Genomic DNA, 19243 nt, shown 5'->3' on the forward strand with positions numbered 1-19243 from the left:
AAAAATATGTAGAATTGTAGGAAATTAGCTTTAAAACAGAAACATTTTGTCTCTGCGGCCAAGAGGAGGGCCTTGAATAATCTTGGTTGGAGACTGCGCCATTTGCCACGCCCACTACCACACCTGTTGGTTTCAGTCTATGACTTGGGTCTTGAGTCTTTTACCATTTTTAGGGCCTTCCTCTGACACCTGGATGGCAGGGAGCTCAGCCCCAGTGATGTACTGGACCATACACACTACCCTCTGTAGGGCATTGCGGTCAGATGCCAAGAAGTTGCCATACTAAGCGGTGATGCAGCCAGTCAAGATGCTCTCAATCGTGCAGCTGTAAACTTTTTGAGGATCTGAGCCCATGCCGAATCTTCTCAGCCTCCTGAGGGGGAAGAGGCATTGTCATGCATTCTTCACAACTGTGTTGGTGTGTGTGGGCCATGATAATTTCTTAGTGATGTGGACACCGAGGAACTTGAAGCTCTCGACCCGCTCCACTACAGCCCCACAGAAACACCGCACACACACGCACGCAGGCGGCATCTGAGAACCTCATTACAATTCCATTCGGTGTTAGAAAGAGCAATCATCGTTCTTTACTGTTTTATTTTCTCTATTTCCTCAGCTGGCAGCACACACTTCTCCCCCTCTATTCCCTCTTTCAAAATACCTTTGGGTTTAATTTAAGACACACAAACATTCAAGAAGCAGACCGTACAATAGGAAAATACTCTGCATTATCTTTAAGTGCAAATGTACAAAACACAGCTCTCCTCTTTCTGCTTAAATTGCCATTTATTTTCTCATTAGAAAAAGACAAGACAGTGTGAGCCCTTGACAAACGGCAGCAATTATGAAGAATTATCTTGTCTCCTATAGAAACCAATTGACTCAGAGATCATGTTACACATTCAGCAATGACAACTCCAGCAATATGATCTATATCACACACACAGACACACACTGATCCTGGCCAGTGTTGTATTACAGTAAAAACAGGGACATACTCCCCCTGGTGTCAAAGCAGAGCATAACAGACACCAGATCAAAGCACAAAAAGAGCCAGTAGCATGTGTACCTCAGAGTGAGAATAGTCTGGGTGATGTCTCGCTTCTTCACTCTTCTTTAGGTAATGTAGTAGACTGAGGAGAGAGAGAATACCTGCTATATCTTTATCTCCCTTCCAAAACAACAGATCTATCATCAGTCTCACTCACTGATACGCTCTTGGCATTCACCTTCCATTGATTTTACTGATTGTCTTTCTCTCGAAGGTTCTGATCTCATTAGTTGCTTTGTGTTCCTGTTAGTTGTGTTCTTTATTCGTGTTCTCATCCCATCTCGGTCTCAGATCTCCTCCTCCTTGTCCATGCAGATGTTGGCCAGTGTTTTGAACTTTGACCCCAGTGAGTCCAGGAAGTCCAGGTTATCCTGGTCACCAAAGTCACTGCAGCACCCCACTGACCCGGCCGGTGACCCTTCTCCCTCGTAATCATATGCCCGGGCCACGTCGTCCGCATAACGCTCCTCTGACTCATCTCCAAAATACACCAGCTTCTGCAGGACAGAGAAAACAGAGGTGTCAACACAGGTTACAGAACGGCTTAGGAATACAACCAGGTCCTAACTGTCGTCACACCAACGCAGTTATGTCTTGCAAAAGCACTTGACAGGAATGACAAATTGAGTGCTGAAATGCTATTCTTTTGAAGCAGCCCATATAGACTAAATCTACAAATGCAATCCATTAATCTGAATTTTATCACAAAAACCACAGCCAAAGCAACATGTTTTTAAAAAAATGGTTTACCTTGCCCAGGTAGAGTCCGTTGGTCTTCCAGGTGTGCAGGGCGGAGAGAGTGGAGGAAGCCTGGGACTGTTTGAGGAAGGTAGTGTCTGTGTAGAAGTTACCTCCCCCGTACTGTCCGGTGGAGTAAAAGCTCTGTCCCTGAGCTGTCAGGAAGTCCTGCCTACTGCTCGTCTGATACACACTCTCCCGATTCAGATTGATCGTCTGCTGACCAATCAGAGGAGGACCTGGAGCCGGACACCCCGCCCCATTCTGGTTCAGAAGCCCCACCAGCCCTGCCCCCTTCATGGAGCTATCCACTGTGTCCACGGCAACACCGGTGGAAGGTACAATCAGCAGGGCCGCAGATTTCTGACCAGCGATAACAGAGGATAAGGACAATGATAATGACAGTCCCATTCACACACACGCAAACACAGTACACACACTCATCAATGATAGAGGAGCTAGTCCAGAGGAAAGCTGATCTCACCACTTCATCTCCAGGAGCCTCTGTGTTAGACTTCAGCAGCATGCCACCACTACAGTCTTCCATGTAGATCTTCTCTCCCTTAGTGGTGCAGTAAAACACAAATAATAGACCTGCATATGAGAGAGCAAATATGTTAGTTACATAAATCCATATAAATGGAGAATTGCCTGAAATTATAGATGTGAAGTATAATGTAGGATATGTCATTCATATCTGATAAAATGGTATGTGCACTCTGTGTAGTATCTGATGTAGTACAGGAATAAACTGACAAAGTATCTGATGTGACTAAGTGATGCAGGATATGATATGCGATTAATGCACATGTGCGGGCATGTGCTAGTGTGTATCCACCATTCCTACTCACAGAGCAGTAGGAGCAGCAGGAAGGCCAGCAGCATGGCCAGGACGCCCCAAATCCCCACAGAAACAGAGCTCCTCTTGGCTACACACTCTCCCCCCAGGCACTGACACACCCTTACAGACAGCACCTGGACCCCGCCCTTATCCTGGAGGTCAGTCACACGTACAGGGACCGCATACACACCCCGGGCCATCTCCACCACCTGCTCCAGCACTGCTGACCCGTCTACAGAGGGCAATGAAAGAAAGAGAGAAAGAGAGAAAGAGAGAAAAAGAGAGAGATTACTGTGGTATCCAGGGTATAAATGCACCATGAGGAGATAACCTTTGGAATGTTCAGTGTTCAGAGAGTTTCCCTCCATATTTTGTACTCTCCTGTGGTAGTTGTGTGCGCCTCACAGTGTGTGTTTGTGTGCCAAGCACAGTATGTATACTCAGCCCAAAAAAAAAAGTCCCTTTTTCAGGACCCGTCTTTCAAAGATAATTCGTAAAAATCCAAATAACTTCACAGATCTTCATTGTAAAGGGTTTAAACACTGTTTCCCATGCTTGTTCAATGAACCATAAACAATTAATGAACATGCACCTGTGGAACGGTCGTTAAGACAGTAACAGCTTACAGACGGTAGGCAATTAAGGTCACAGTTATGAAATTTAGGACACTAAAGAGGCCCTTCTACTGACTCTGAAAAACACCAAAAGAAAGATGCCCTGGATGCCTGCTCATCTGTGTGAACGTGCCTTAGGCATGCTGCAAGGAGGCATGAGGACTGCAGATGTGGCCAGGGCAATAAATTGCAATGTCCATACTGTGAGATGCCTAAGACAGCGCTACAGGGAGACAGGACGGACAGCTGATCGTCCTCGCAGTGGCAGAGCACGTGTAACAACACCTGCACAGGATCGGTACATCCGAACATCACACCTGCGGTACAGGTACAGGATGGCAACAACTGCCTGAGTTACACCAGGAACGCACAATCCCTCCATCAGTGCTTAGACTGTCCGCTGAGGCTGAGAGAGGCAGGACTGAGGGCCAGACATCACCGGCAACAACGTCGCCTATGGGCACAAACCCACCGTCTCTGGACCAGACAGGACTGGCAAAAAGTGCTCTTCACTGACGAGTCACGGTTTGGTCTCACCAGGGGTGATGGTCGGATTTGCGTTTATCGTTGAAGGAATAAGCGTTACACCGAGGCCTGTACTCTGGAGCGGGATCGATTTGGAGGTGGAGGGTCCGTCATGGTCTGGGGCGGTGTGTCACAGCATCATTGGACTGAGCTTGTCGTCATTGCAGGCAATCTCAATACTGTGCGTTCGAGGGAAGACATCCTCCTCCGTCATGTGGTACCCTTCCTGCAGGCTCATCCTGACATGACCCTCCAGCATGACAATGCCACCAACCATACTGCTCGTTCTGTGCGTGATTTCCTGCAAGACAGGAATGTCAGTGTTCTTCCATGGCCAGCGAAGAGCCCGGATCTCAATCCCATTGAGCACGTCTGGGACCTGTTGGATCGGAGGGTGAGGGCTAGGGCCATTCCCCCCAGAAATGTCTGGGAACTTGCAGGTGCCTTGGTGGAAGAGTGGGGTAACATCTCACAGCAAGAACTGGCAAATCTGGTGCAGTCCATGAGGAGGAGATGCACTGCAGTACTTAATGCAGCTGGTGGCCACACCAGATACTGACTGTTACTTTTGATTTTGACCCCCCCTTTGTTCAGGGACACATTATTCAATTTCTGTGGAACTTGTTCAGTTTATGTCTCAGTTGTTGAATCTTGTTACGTTCATACAAATATTTACACATGTTAAGTTTGCTGAAAATAAACGCAGTTGACAGTGAGAGGACGTTTCTTTTTTTGCTGAGTTTACGTGCTTTGCAGCGTGTGGATATGTGCCATGGGGTCATGTGAGTGTCCTGCAGCGTGAGTGTCCTGTAGCGTGAGGGGCACGCAGCGTGAGGGTCCCACAGTGTGAGGGCCCTGCAGTGTGAGGGCCCTGCAGTGTGAGGGCCCTGCAGTGTGAGGGCCCTATGGTGTGTGATGTGTCTATTTATCTCAATCCCTATCCCCTCCAGTATCTGACTCTATGGTCACTGTGTGTGTGTGCCTGCATGCACCTGTGTCTATGTGCCCACTGTGTGCTGGGCCCATGGCAGCCTGTGATTGTTGTTTTGGGACTTATCCACAGATGTATTTACTCTGCCAATAAGTGGAGGGTGACACACACACACACACACACACACTAAATGAAGGGTGACATTTCCTCTGTGCTGCCTGACATTTAGTTTGACATTTCTCTCCTGTGAGGCTTCAGAGGTCTGGCCATGGCTGATACACAAACAATACACACACAGAGGTCTGGCTCTGTATAATATACACTAAGGCTGCGTCTCAAATTGTACCCTATTCCCTATATAGTGAACTACTTTTGACCAGGTCACATACGGAAGTGTCCTATTAAGGGAATAGGGTACCATTTAGGACGCATTCACACACAGGCCTCTTAACACTCACTGCCTTCTGTCCGTTCCACTGGGCTTAAAAGGGCAATCTGGGATCTAGTAATCTGTTCTATGGTCATTTAAATTCTAGATATAGTCTTCAAATTAAATCACATTTGTCACATACGCTGAATACAACAGGTGTAGACCTTACCATGAAATGCTTACTTACAAGCCCTTAACCAACAATGCAGTTAAGTTAAGAAAATATTTACTAAATAAAAAAGTTACAATAAAATAACAATAACGAGGCTATATACAGGGGATACCAGTACCGAGTCAATGTGAGGGGGTACAGGTTAGTCGAGGTAATTGAGTTAATTTGTAGATGTAGGTAGGGGTAAAGTGACTGCAAATAGTCTGGGTAGCCATTTGATTAGCTGTTCAGCAGTCTTATGGCTTGGGGGTAGAAGCTGTTATTAAGTAGCCTTTTGGACCTAGACTTGGCACTCCGGTACCGCTTACCGTGCGGTAGCAGAGAGAACAGTCTATGACTAGGGTGGCTGGAGTCTTTGGCAATTTTTAGGACCTTCCTCTGACACCGCCTGGTATAGAGGTCCTGGATGGCAGGAAGCTTGGCCCCGGTGATGTACTGGGCCGTACGCATTACCCTCTGTAGCGCCTTCACTACAGCCCCGTCGATGTGAATGGGGGCGTGCTCGGCCCTCCTTTTCCTGTAGTCCATGATCATCTCCTTTGTCCTGATCACGTTGAGGGAGAGGTTATTGTCCTGGCACCACACTGCCAGGTCTCAGACCTCCTCCCTATAGGCTGTCTCATCGGTGTCGGTGATCAGGCCTACCAGCGTTGTGTCGTCGGCAACCTTAATGATGGTGTTGGAGTCATGCCTGGCCATGCAGTCGTGGGTGAACAGGGAGTACAGGAGGGGATTAAGCACGCACCCCTGAGGGGCCCCCGTGTTGAGGATCAGCGTGGCAGATGTGTTGTTGCCTACCTTTACCACCTGGGGGCGGCTCATCAGGAAGTCCAGGATCCAGTTGCAGAGGGATGTGTTTAGTCCCAGGGTCCTTAGCTTTGAGGGCACTATGGTGTTGAACGCTGAGCTGTAGTCAATGAATAGCATTCTCACGTAGGTGTTCCTTTTATCCAGGTGGGAAAGGGCAGTGTGGAGTGCAATAGAGATTACGTCATCTGTGGATCTGTTGGGGCGGTATGCAAATTGGAGAGGGTCTAGGGTTACTGGGATGATGGTGTTGATGTGAGCCATGACCAGCCTTTCAAAGCACTTCATGGCTACAGATGTGAGTGGTACGGGTCGGTAGTCATTTAGGCAGGTTACCTTGGTGTTCTTAGGCACGGAGACTATGGTCGTCTGCTTGAAACATAGGTATTACAGACTCAGTCAGGGACAGGTTGAAAATGTCAGTGAAGACACTTGCCAGTTGGTCAGCCCATGCTCTGAGTACACGTCCTGGTAATCTGTCTGAATGTTGACCTGTTTAAAGGTCTTACTCACATCGGCTACGGAGAGCATGATCACACAGTCGTCCGGAACAGCTGGTGCTCTCATGCATGCTTCAGTGTTGCTTGCCTCGAAGCGCACTTAGAAGTAATTTATCTCATCTGGTAGGCTCGTGTCACTGGGCAGCTAATAGTTTGCAAGCCCTGCCACATCCGACGAGCATCAGAGCCGGTGTAGTAGGATTCAATCTTAGTCCTGTATTGACGCTTTGCCTGTTTGATGGTTCATCGGAGGGCATAGCGGAATTTCTTATAAGCGTCCGGGTTAGAGTCCCGCTCCTTGAAAGCGGCAGCTCCACCCTTTAGCTCAGTGCAGATGTTGCCTGTAATCCATGGCTTCTGGTTGGGGTATGTATGTATGTATGTACGGTCACTGTGGGGACGACGTCATCGATGCACTTATTGATGAAGCCGGTGACTGATGTGGTATATTCCTCAATGCCATCGGATGAATCCCGGAACATATTCCAGTCTGTGCTAGCAAAACAGTCCTGTAGCTTAGCATCTGCGTCATCTGACCACTTCCGTATTGAGCGAGTCACTGGTACTTCCTGCTTTAGTTTTTGCTTGTAAGCAGGAGGATAGAATTATGGTCAGATTTGCCAAATGGAGGGCGAGGGAGAGCTTTGTACGCATCTCTGTGTGTGGAGTAAAGGTGGTCTAGAGTTTTTTTCCTCTGGTTGCACATGTGACATCTTGGTAGAAATTTGGTAAAACGGATTTCAGTTTTCCTGCATTAAAGTCCCCGGCCACTAGGAGCGCCGCCTCTGGATGAGCATTTTCTTATTTGCTTATGACCTTATGCAGCTAATTGAGTGCGGTCTTCCTGCCAGCATCGGTTTGTGGTGGTAAATAGACAGCTACGAAAAATACAGATGTAAACTCTCTTGGTAAATAATGTGGTCTACAGCTTATCATGAGATACTCTACCTCAGGCGAGCCAAACCTCGAGACCTTTAATATTAGATTTTGCGCACCAGCAGTTATTGACAAATAGACACAGACCACCACCCCTTGTCATAAAAATAAAAATAGTGAAACTTGCTGACTGTATACTCTACTGCATACAGTGGGGGAAAAAAGTATTTAGTCAGCCACCAATTGTGCATGTTCTCCCACTTAAAGATGAGAGAGGCCTGTAATTTTCATCATAGGTACACGTCAACTATGACAGACAAAATGAGGGGAAAAAATCCAGAAAATCACATTGTAGGATTTTTAATGAATTTATTTGCAAATTATGGTGGAAAATAAGTATTTGGTCAATAACAAAAGTTTCTCAATACTTTGTTATATACCCTTTGTTGGCAATGACACAGGTCAAACGTTTTCTGTAAGTCTTCACAAGGTTTTCACACACTGTTGCTGGTATTTTGGCCCATTCCTCCATGCAGATCTCCTCTAGAGCAGTGATGTTTTGGGGCTGTCGCTGGGCAACACAGACTTTCAACTCCCTCCAAAGATTTTCTATGGGGTTGAGATCTGGAGACTGGCTAGGCCACTCCAGGACCTTGAAATGCTTCTTACGAAGCCACTCCTTCGTTGCCCGGGCGGTGTGTTTGGGATCATTGTCATGCTGAAAGACCCAGCCACGTTTCATCTTCAATGCCCTTGCTGATGGAAGGAGGTTTTCACTCAAAATCTCACGATACATGGCCCCATTCATTCTTTCCTTTACACGGATCAGTCGTCCTGGTCCCTTTGCAGAAAAACAGCCCCAAAGCATGATGTTTCCACCCCCATGCTTCACAGTAGGTATGGTGTTCTTTGGATGCAACTCAGCATTCTTTGTCCTCCAAACACGACGAGTTGAGTTTTTACCAAAAAGTTCAATTTTGGTTTCATCTGACCATATGACATTCTCCCAATCCTCTTCTGGATCATCCAAAGGCACTCTAGCAAACTTCAGACGGGCCTGGACATGTACTGGCTTAAGCAGGGGGACTGCAGGATTTGAGTCCCTGGCGGCGTAGTGTGTTACTGATGGTAGGCTTTGTTACTTTGGTCCCAGCTCTCTGCAGGTCATTCACTAGGTCCCCCCATGTGGTTCTGGGATTTTTGCTCACCGTTCTTGTGATCATTTTGACCCCACGGGGTGAGCTCTTGCGTGGAGCCCCAGATCGAGGGAGATTATCAGTGGTCTTGTATGTATTCCATTTCCTAATAATTGCTCCTACAGATGATTTCTTCAAACCAAGCTGCTTACCTATTGCAGATTCAGTCTTCCCAGCCTGGTGCAGGTCTACAATTTTGTTTCTGGTGTCCTTTGACAGCTCTTTGGTCTTGGCCATAGTGGAGTTTGGAGTGTGACTGTTTGAGGTTGTGGACAGGTGTCTTTTATACGGATAACAAGTTCAAACAGGTGCCATTAATACAGGTAACGAGTGGAGGACAGAGGAGCCTCTTAAAGAAGAAGATACAGGTCTGTGAGAGCCAGAAATCTTGCTTGTTTGTAGGTGACCAAATACTTATTTTCCACCATAATTTGCAAATAAATTCATTAAAAATCCTACAATGTGATTTTCTGGAGAAAAAAAATCTCAATTTGTCTGTCATAGTTGACGTGTACCTATGATGAAAATTACAGGCCTCTCTCATCTTTTTAAGTGGGAGAACTTGCACAATTGGTGGCTGACTAAATACTTTTTTCCCCACTGTAACTGTAGCGGGATTACTCATGTGTTATTTCTATTAGCTATGTTGACTATGACGTTAGATAATATGGTGACAACGATGTAGGTAGGCTGTGTGTAGCGGTTATGATAGGAAGGTTTGGCTTGGAAAGGTTTTTTCGCCTGGTCACAGACAGCTGATGTGTTGTACACTGAAGTCCACAAGTGAAGGGAAAAGGTGAAAGAGGAGGAGAGCGCATAGATACGAGAAGGAATTACAACAAGCAAAGTGATCATGCTGTTTGTATGAAAGTGAACTGTGTTTGTGTGTGATCAGGGGTGTATTCATTTCGCCAATTCTATTGAAAAACGTTTATTAAACGGAAGCAAATGGAACAAAACAGGGAAAACATACCTGAACTCTCGTTTGCAACTGTTGATCTAATGATTACACCCTAGATGCAGGCAAGAGTGAGCAAGGCGGTACTGTGTGTGTCACTGTCTGTCACCTTGATTACAAAAAATTATCTCAACCTGTGCACCTACGTTGTAAACGTTCATTGTAGCAACCTCATGATGGGTATAGGGAACATTTTTGTATCATGTAGTAGCCTAAACCTATCGATGTTACATTGAGCTGGGTGAATGGAATATGAATGACAGTCATCCAATATGCTGTAATAGAAATAAGGCCATGCTCATAAACAAATATATATCTTCCTCCCTCATCTTAAACGGCACCGACCGCCACTGCTCTGGATGTAGACATACTATACCCACAATTCAACCACAACCATATTTCAACCCCAACCCACTTTACTCACTCTGAATGTCTCTCAGCCTCCATTTCCCATCATGCCCCTCTGGCAGCATGAAGTTGAAGGGTCCAGCGTAAGGTGATAGGTCAGCATCCTTTGCTTCTATGGTTATGGAGCCCATCTGCCCCTCCTCCTCCTCACACAGCGTCAGGTCTGTTCCCGGGACGATCTTCGGGACGTTGTCATTGACGTCCTCTATCAGCAGCGTTATATTGCCATTGCCAGACTTCTTACCTAGGAGACAGAGAGAAGGGGGAGGGGTCAGGTCAACAAGTTCAGGCTCTGAGCCGCAGTCCCTATTGGTTCACTTTTCGGGTTTCACTCATACAAAACTGAACTCATTCATCCAGTCGTTCATTCAAACCTGGAATCTCTCATCCATTCAAACGTGATGTCACCTTAAACCTGAATTCATTCGTCTACTCATTCAGTAATCCATTCAACTATTTTATTACATCTAAAGTCCATTGTTTTATACAATAGTGCCACATAACAAAAGTACAATTATTTAAGTGGAATATGTCATAACAGTTGAAGTGCTGGACACACACATGCAGTTATGTTAAGGTCAAACGTAGCCGTTTTTATCTAAATATAAAATCATTTCTGGGTAACAATTAAGTAAGTACCTTACTGTGATTGATTTCAATTAAAATGGTCAAACAAAAATAGCATCTTAGCAAAAAATCTATTTCTCAAGCAATAATTTTGCTAGGACTGTCTGGGAGTGGCCTGAGTGAGGGGCCTAGTTGGAGGAGCCTAATGGGAGGGATATGTAACCTGAAAACTAACTGTTATTGGCAGAGAGGCCAAAACTCTGGAATTGCAGGCGGCTCTTACACTAAAAAGGTATTATCATAATTTTCAAAATGTCACAGTGTTATTGCAACCTCATATTGTGGAAATATACACTACCGTTCAAAAGTTTGGGGTCACTTAGAAATGTCCTTGTTTTCGAAAGAAAAGCAAATTTTTTGTCCATTAAAATAACATAAAATTGATCCGAAATACAGTGTCGACATTGTTAATGTTGTAAATGGCTATTGTAGCTGGAAACGGCTGATTTTTAATGAAATATCTACATAGGCGTACAGAGGTCCATTATCAGCAACCATCAGTCCTGTGTTCCAATGGCACGTTCTGTTTGCTAATCCAAGTTTATCATTTTAAAAGGCTAATTGATCATTAGAAAACCCTTTTGCAATTACGTTAGCACAGCTCAAAACTGTTGTGCTGATTAAAGAAGCAATAAAACTGGCCTTCTTGAGACTAGTTGAGTATCTGGAGCATCAGCAATTGTGGGTTCGATTACAGGCTCAAAATGTCCAGAAACAAATAACTTTCTTCTGAAACTCGTCAGTCTATTCTTGTTCTGAGAAATGAAGGCTATTCCATGCGAGAAATTGCCAAGAAACTGAAGATCTCGTACAATGCTGTGTACTACTCCCTTCACAGAACAGCGTAAACTGGCTCTAACCAGAATAGAAAGAGGAGTGGGAGGCCCCGGTGCACAACTTAGCAAGAGGACAAATACATTAGTGTCTAGTTTGAGAATTTCTTGTTAACAAACTATAGTTTTGGCAAGTCGGTTAGGACATCTACCTTGTGCATGACACAAGTAATTTTTCCATCAATTGTTTATAGACAGATCATTTCAATTATAATTCACTGTATCACAATTCCAGTGGGTCAGAAGTTTACATATACTAAGTTGACTGTGCCTTTAAACAGCTTGGAAAATTCCAGAAAATGATGTCATGGCTTTAGAAGCTTCTGATAGGCTAATTGACATAATTTGAGTCAATTGGAGGTGTACCTGTGGATGTATTTCAAGGCCTACCTTCAAACTCAGTGCCTCTTTGCTTGACATCATGGGAAAATCTAAAGAAATCAGCCAAAACCTCAGAAAATAAATTGTAGACCTCCAGAAGTCTGGTTCATCCTTGGGAGCAATTTCCAAACGCCTGAGGATACCACATTCATCTGTACAAACAATAGTATGCAAGTATAAACACCATGGGACCACGCAGCCATCATACCGCTCAGGAAGGAGACGCGTACTGTCTCCTAGAGATGAACGTACTTTGGTGCGAAAAGTGCAAACTATCCCAGAACAACAGCAAAGGACCTTGTGAAGATGCTGGAGGAAACAGGTACAAAAGAAACTATATCCACAGTAAAATGAGTCCTATATCGACATAACCTGAAAGGCGGCTCAAGAAGGAAGAAGCCAATGCTCCAAAACCGCCATAAAAAAGCCAGACTACGGTTCACAACTGCACATGGGGACAAAGATCGTACTTTTTGGAGAAATGTCCTCTGGTCTGATGAAACAAAAATAGAACTGTTTGGCCATAATGACCATCGTTATGTTTGGAGGAAAAAGGGGGTCCCTTGCAAGCCGAAGAACACCATCCCAACCGTGAAGCACGGGGGTGGCAGCATCATGCTGTGGGGGTGCTTTGCTGCAGGAGGTACTGGTGCACTTCACAAAATAGATGGCATCATGAGGAAGGAAGATTATGTGGATATATTGAAGTAACATCTCAAGACATCAGTCAGGAAGTTAAAGCTTGGTCGCAAAAGGGTCTTCCAAATGGACAATGACCCGAAGCATACTTCCGAAGTTGTGGCAAAATGGCTTAAGGACAACAAAGTCAAGGTATTGGAGTGGCCATCATAAAGCCCTGACCTCAATCCTATAGAAAATGTGTGGGCAGAACTGAAAAAGCATGTGCGAGCAAGGAGGCCTACAAACCTGACTCAGTTACACCAGCTGTGTCAGGAGGAATGGGCCACAATTCAGCTTGTGTGGCCTACCACTTCGCGGCTGAGCTGTTGTTGATCCTAGTCGTTTCCACTTCACAGCTCTAGCAGGGCAACATTTTTACGAACTGACTTGTTGGAAAGGGGGCATCCTATGACGGTGCCACGTTGAAAGTCACTGAGCTCTTCAGTAAGGCCATTCTACTGCCAATGTTTGTCTATGGAGATTGCATGGCTGTGTGCTCGATATTATACACCTGTCAGCAATGGGTGTGGCTGAAATAGCCGAATTGACTAATTTTAAGGGATGTCCACATACTTTTGTATATTTAGTGTATGTTTACATTGCCAAAGCAAGTCAAATAGATAAACAAAAGTGAAATAAACAACAACAAATGTACAGTAAACAAATGTTCATTACACTCACAAATGTTCCAAAGGAATAGAGACCTTTCAAATGTCATATGTCTATATACACTGTTGTAAAGTAGTGCAAATAGTTCAAGTACAAAGTACACTGAGCACAAAGGAGAGTTTCTGCCTGCCACACCCTGATTGACAACCCAGAAACACAGATCAGTCACACCCCTGTTCAGCTACTCCAGGTGTTCTCAGCAACGCCTCACAAGATAACAAGCCAAACAAAGAGATGGGAGGAGTCAGCATAGCAAGTCATGTTTTACTGTATCACTGCATGTTCACCTACACTATGCGTAAAGCTGTAAACCTCACAGGGAAATGTTATTAAACCCCAAAAGGCAGATGTGTCCTTTGATATTAATACATGTATGACATCCTTTACACACTCTCCAGTGCGGTTGCCCATGTGTAATAACAGTTTGGGTGAAAACGCCACTCACTCTCATCCACAGCTTTGATGGTGATGGTGTAGGCTCCGTTGGTAACTAGAGGAGACTCAAGGTCGATGGTGTTAGCTACCCTCAGCTCTCCCGTGGTCTCCCCCACAGCTATCCATGAGCCAGGGTCAAATTTTGTGTAGTACCTACAACACACACACACACACACACTAATCAAATGTTTTATCGGTCACATACAAATATTTAGCAGATGTTATTGCAGGTGTAGCGAAATGCTTGTAAAAAAACAAAATACTGCAAAATTGCTTAGGAGCTAGAAGCAGAGCTGCCATGTCTGTCGGCGCCATCTTACACACACACACACACACACACACACACAGAGAGAGAGAGAGAGCGAGAACAGGTTTAACAGATAGCATAGAGCTATTGATGCATTCCAAACTTTGGTTGATAAGTGCAACATGATATGCATGTAGAAACATGAATAGAAGAATGTATAAGAGACACTAGAAAACATCTCATAACATCTCATTTAATCTAAACAAAAGTATAATTTACTCCCATGGGGTAAAAGTGGTTGTAATGACATTTCAATCTAGTCTAATGTAACCAGCTTTAGGGTAGTCTTAGGTCTATATTCTTCCTTTACTCTACTGTTAGTCATTAGTGTGCACTAGGGACAGTGGGTCATTAGTGTGTACTAGGGACAGTGGGTCATTAGTGTGTACAAGGGACAGTGGTCCGTACTTGATCCCCTTGCTACTCTTGGTCTCTGGGTCCAGTGCTGTGTAGGTGGAGAGCAGGGTCCCGTTGGGAGTGTTCTCTTTAACCCTGATCACCATGTTAGGAGGGGTAAACTCTGGCCCCTCATCCTCATCACCCACACTGACATCCACAGGGATGGACAGCCAGGTCCCTGCCATGCCCACCAGGGGAGCCTCGTTCTGGGCAGAGATCATCAGCTTCACTGTCTTCCCCTTCTCATAATCAAGAGGCTGGAGGAGGGGTGGGAGAGGAGAGAAGAAAACAGGTTCATGACTAACTCAGTCTAGCCTGGCTGTCATTCTGTCAGCATTAGCCTGAGCTCTGTGGTTGCATCCCCAATGGCACCCTATTCCCTACATAGTGCACACCTTTTGACCAGAGCCCTATATAGGGAACAGGGTGCCATTTGGGACACAACCTGTGCAAAATGTTCCTGTTATGACTCAGGTCAAGCTGATGTCTCCATTCTCTGACACATTTAACAACCACCTACCAGAGAGCAGAGACGCACTGTGACCAGCTAATAATAACAACCACGCTCACTTCTTATCACTGCTACAACTTAGACACACATACCCACCCACCCAAACAAGCATGCATGCACACACACACACACAGAGAGAGAGAGAGACAAGTCTGCCAATACTAATTCCACACTCAGCTCTCCAGAGAGCTATTAACTTATACCGCCTGGTACAGGAATGGAAGACCCAGAGCTGCAGACGATAAGTTCATTAGAGTTACCAGCCTCAGAAATAGCAGCCCAAATAAATGCTTCACAGAGTTCAAGTAACAGACACATCTCAACATCAACTGTTCAGAGGAGACTGTGAATCAGACCTTCATGGTCAAATTGCTGCAAAGAAACCACTACTAAAGGACACCAATAAGAAGAGGAGACTTGCTTGGGCCAAGAAACACGAGCAATGGACATTAGACCAGTGGAAATGTGTCCTTTGGTCTGGAGTCCAAATTTGAGATTTTTGGTTCCAACCGCCGTGTCTTTGTGAGACGCGGTGTGGGTGAACAGATGATCTACGCATTTGTATTTCCCACCGTGAAGCATAGAGGAGGAGGTGCTTTGCTGGTGACACTGTCTGTGATTTATTTAGAATTCAAGGCACACTTAACCAGCATGGCTAGCACAGCATTCTGCAGCGATACGACATCCCATCTGGTTTGGGCTTAGTGGGACTATTAACAGAACAATGACCCAACACTCCTCCAGGCTGTGTAAGGGCTATTTTACCAAGAAGGAGAGTGATGGGAGTGCTCAGATGACCTGGCCTCCACAATCCCCCGACCTCAACCAAATGAAGATGGTTTGGGATGAGTCAGACCGCAGAGTGAAGGAAAAGCAGCCAACAAGTGCTCAGCATATGTGGGAACTCCTTCAAGACTGTTGGAAAAGCATTCCAGGTGAAGCTGGTTGAGAGAATGCCAAGAGTGTGCAAAGCTGTCATCAAGGCAAAAGGTGGCTATTTGAAGAATCTCAAATATGAAATATATTTTGATTTGTTTAACACTTTTTTGGTTACTACATGATTCCATATGTTATTTCATAGTTTGTCTCTTCACTATTATTCTACAATGTAGAAAATAGTTTTAAAAAACTTCAATCAGTAGGACGTGTTAACTTTTGACCGGTAGTGTATATATAAAACACAGGACAATCACGTTTTTGACTGCACTGCCCCTTTACTATGAAAATCAGCTTGTGAGAGTGTTCTGTTCTGGAGAACACCCACCCATGCATATGGACACAAACACACAGAGAAGTCTGCCAAGACAAATTCCATGCTCAGCTCTCCAGAGAGTTGCCTCTGAATTATAACAGTGTGAGTACATTATAATGTCATCATTCATCTTTTAGTCAGTGTCTCTGTGTCTTTGTCAGTATCTCAGTCTCTCTCTCTCTGTAGCAGTGTTTTTATTTGTGACAGTCAAGTAAAACGCAAGAGTTGACACAGACCCAAAACAGATGGACAGGTGCTGACTAATGGAATATTAAAGATATGAAATCATAGTAGGATACACATAAAAGTATTTGGAACATATTTAAAGTGTGTGACTATCTTTGTTTTATTCATTTGTTTGTGTCAGTGCCTTCATCTGTGGTTGTTGTTATCTCTGTCACCTTGACGACATAGAGCAGGCCCTCGTTGGTTTCATGGTCCGTGTCGATCCGGAAATTCCCGTTCTCGTTGCCCTGGGTGATGACAAACCTGGCGTTCCAGTTTGGGGTCTTCTCCTCGTCCTTGTCATCCACAGGAATCCTCAGGACCAGCACGTCTGCTCTGTTCTCCTTTATAGTGGCCTTGTACTGTCAGGCAGAAACAAACAATCATTTTGTAAAATAATTTAGATTGAGAGAGGAGCCCTAACTGTGCCCATGCACAGTTATGTTTCACCTAATTTTTTATGTATAATGTTTCTTTTTAAGTGCAAATAAATACATTAAATAAATATCAGTGTAGCTCAGTTGGTAGAGCATGGCACTTGCAACGCCAGGGTTGTGGGTTCATTTCCCACGGGGGGCCAGTATGAAAATGTATGCACTCACTAACTGTAAGTCGCTCTGGATAAGAGCGTCTGCTAAATGACTAAAATGTAAATGTAATAATGACCACTTAGCACCTACCGAAAATACCCTGAGGTGATTTGTTGACTGCCTTATTAACACCACATACCTGTTTTGCTTAGACACATTTTGACTGAATGGAAAGCTACGAAGGGTCAAAAGGGTAAAAGAGGGCAGTAGTCCTTAAACGCTTGTCAAAACAATAAGAGTATTTTTAAACCAAGATGTCAGACAATACCACTACTGTGAAGGGTTGCACAACTCCGTTAACTTTCCCAAATTCCCAGGTTTATTGCTTACTCCCTTTCGATTTTGGGAATCTTTCATCTAGGATTTCTCGAAAACCTGGTAATTTGGGAAAAATTACTGGAATTTCACAACCTTACTATGTGTTATTCTCTATACATTAAAACACATTCTGCAGGTCTGCTTACAATCAAAATCATGCATTTACTAATACACTCTAAATGGCCTGCCACGCAGAGATTAGCCTGCAGTGTTATTTTCCGACAGCCAATAAAATGTAAATAATTGGCTGGTATGTGTAGCAGGCCCTCAGGGTGCCTGGATGCTTCTCTACAGTTTGGACAAGTACTGGCCAAGCCAGCCCGAGAGGTCCTCAATCACTGTCTCAGAGGCAGAGCACGGGCTAAGTCCCAAATGGTACCCTATTCCCATTATAGTGCAGAACTTTTGACCAGGGCCCTTGACCAGGGCCAATAGGGCACTATGCAGGGAATAGGGTGCTATTTGGGACACAGAAACAGTGCTGTCTCATGGCAGAAGGGTTGAGAGGTTAGAATAGGACCTCAGGATAAAGAACTGGTAACCTGTCCAGACAATCACTCTCTACAGCTCTGCTGTTACCTGAATAGCATGTTTGAGAAAAGTGAAAATCTATTTACCATTTTCAAATGCTGTAGGCAGTGTGGCGGGGGGTTGGGATAAAGGAAAAATACAAATGTCTGTCTCTGTGGCAATTGACAATTAAGTAAATATCATTTTTCTGTCTGGCTGAAGTGTTATCAAAATGTAAAGTTTTCCACATATTCACTCTATTGCTACTATGTTGTGTGCAATATCGTTGAGTTTGCATCAAAGATGAGTGATTTATCGGATGCATCCCAAATGACACCCTATTTCTATATCCCTACTCCCTATGGACTCCGGTCAAAAGTAGTGCACTATAAAGGGAATAGGGTTCCATTTGGGATGCGTCCATAGTCGTCATCCTAAACACACGCAGGAGGAGTGACGTACGGTGGTCTCTCTGAAGGTGGGAGGGTTGTCGTTGATGTCCAGTAGCGTGATGGTGGCCGTAGCAGTGTTGAACAGGCCGTTCTTAGCTCCGTCCATGTCCCGGATCTCCATGGTAACAGCATGGACCACCTGTGTCTGGAAAGACCCAAACACACAGAGAGACATTTCTACTACATTTACATTTTAGTCATTTAGCATACGCTCTTATCGAGAGTGCATACATTTTTGGTTCTGGTCTCCCACAACCCTGGCATTGCAAGCGCAATGCTCTATCAATTGAGCCACACGGGACCTACAACATTTTCACCACAGCAAACCTCAGTAAAGTATCATCATTCAAGAGTACTGAAGTCTGCTCTGGTTTATACTGGTTTCTACCTCAAATTCAGTACACCATTCAGTTAGCTAGAATGACAGAGACTAACAATCACTTGTTACATAATATTAACATAGCACAACAATACAATAGGCTAACTATCTTACAGCAATGCTGGTGTGTTTAGAGGGAAATAAGTGGGTGTTGAATAAGGAAGGAAGCCCTGCCTATGGTACCTCTCTGTCAAGAGTGCTGGTCCTGGCTGTGATCAGCCCACTGTGAGACCCGATGGTGAAGAACTGACCACCAGTCAGAAGGGTGTATCTGATCTTAGTGTGGGGGGTGTCTGCTTCATCCTTATCAGTAGACTTCACTTCTCCTACCTCAGTACCTGGAGAGAGGGAGGCAGGGGTGAGAGAGAAAGAGATATCAATACTGTACTTAAACTATCAGACACACAAACACACACACACACACACACTCACCAGGTTTGCACTGCTCTAACACAGAGAAAGTGAGTAGTCCAGAGAAGGTTGGTGCGTTGTCGTTGATATCCTCTACCAGAACAGTGATGTCCAGAGGCCGATCTGTCTCCTTCCCTGACCGCCTGTCAAACACCTGGGCTGTGAACTACACACACACACCACTCTTGGTCTGAGGTACAGACAGCAGACAGACAA

General features: G+C 44.9%; 1 protein-coding gene across 1 annotated transcript in view; it reads right to left on the reverse strand.

Annotated features, from left to right (window-relative positions):
- Positions 1-720: 720 nt before the first annotated feature.
- Positions 721-19243, reverse strand: part of LOC311131143 (desmocollin 2-like protein) — a 30481-nt gene continuing 11958 nt past the window's right edge. The window contains exons 6-16 of the mRNA XM_084163978.1: positions 19049-19193; positions 18800-18954; positions 18248-18382; positions 16544-16729; positions 14389-14636; positions 13684-13826; positions 10064-10291; positions 2641-2862; positions 2274-2383; positions 1802-2152; positions 721-1548 (exon numbers count right to left, since the gene is read on the reverse strand). Of these exons, the coding sequence (XP_084020104.1) occupies positions 1339-1548; positions 1802-2152; positions 2274-2383; positions 2641-2862; positions 10064-10291; positions 13684-13826; positions 14389-14636; positions 16544-16729; positions 18248-18382; positions 18800-18954; positions 19049-19193 (2133 nt within the window). The 3' untranslated portion in view covers positions 721-1338. The remainder of the gene's footprint in view (positions 1549-1801; positions 2153-2273; positions 2384-2640; positions 2863-10063; positions 10292-13683; positions 13827-14388; positions 14637-16543; positions 16730-18247; positions 18383-18799; positions 18955-19048; positions 19194-19243) is intronic.

Source organism: Coregonus lavaretus (assembly GCF_964263955.1).
Source record: "Coregonus lavaretus genome assembly, chromosome: 6".
NCBI classification, from domain to species: domain Eukaryota; kingdom Metazoa; phylum Chordata; class Actinopteri; order Salmoniformes; family Salmonidae; genus Coregonus; species Coregonus lavaretus.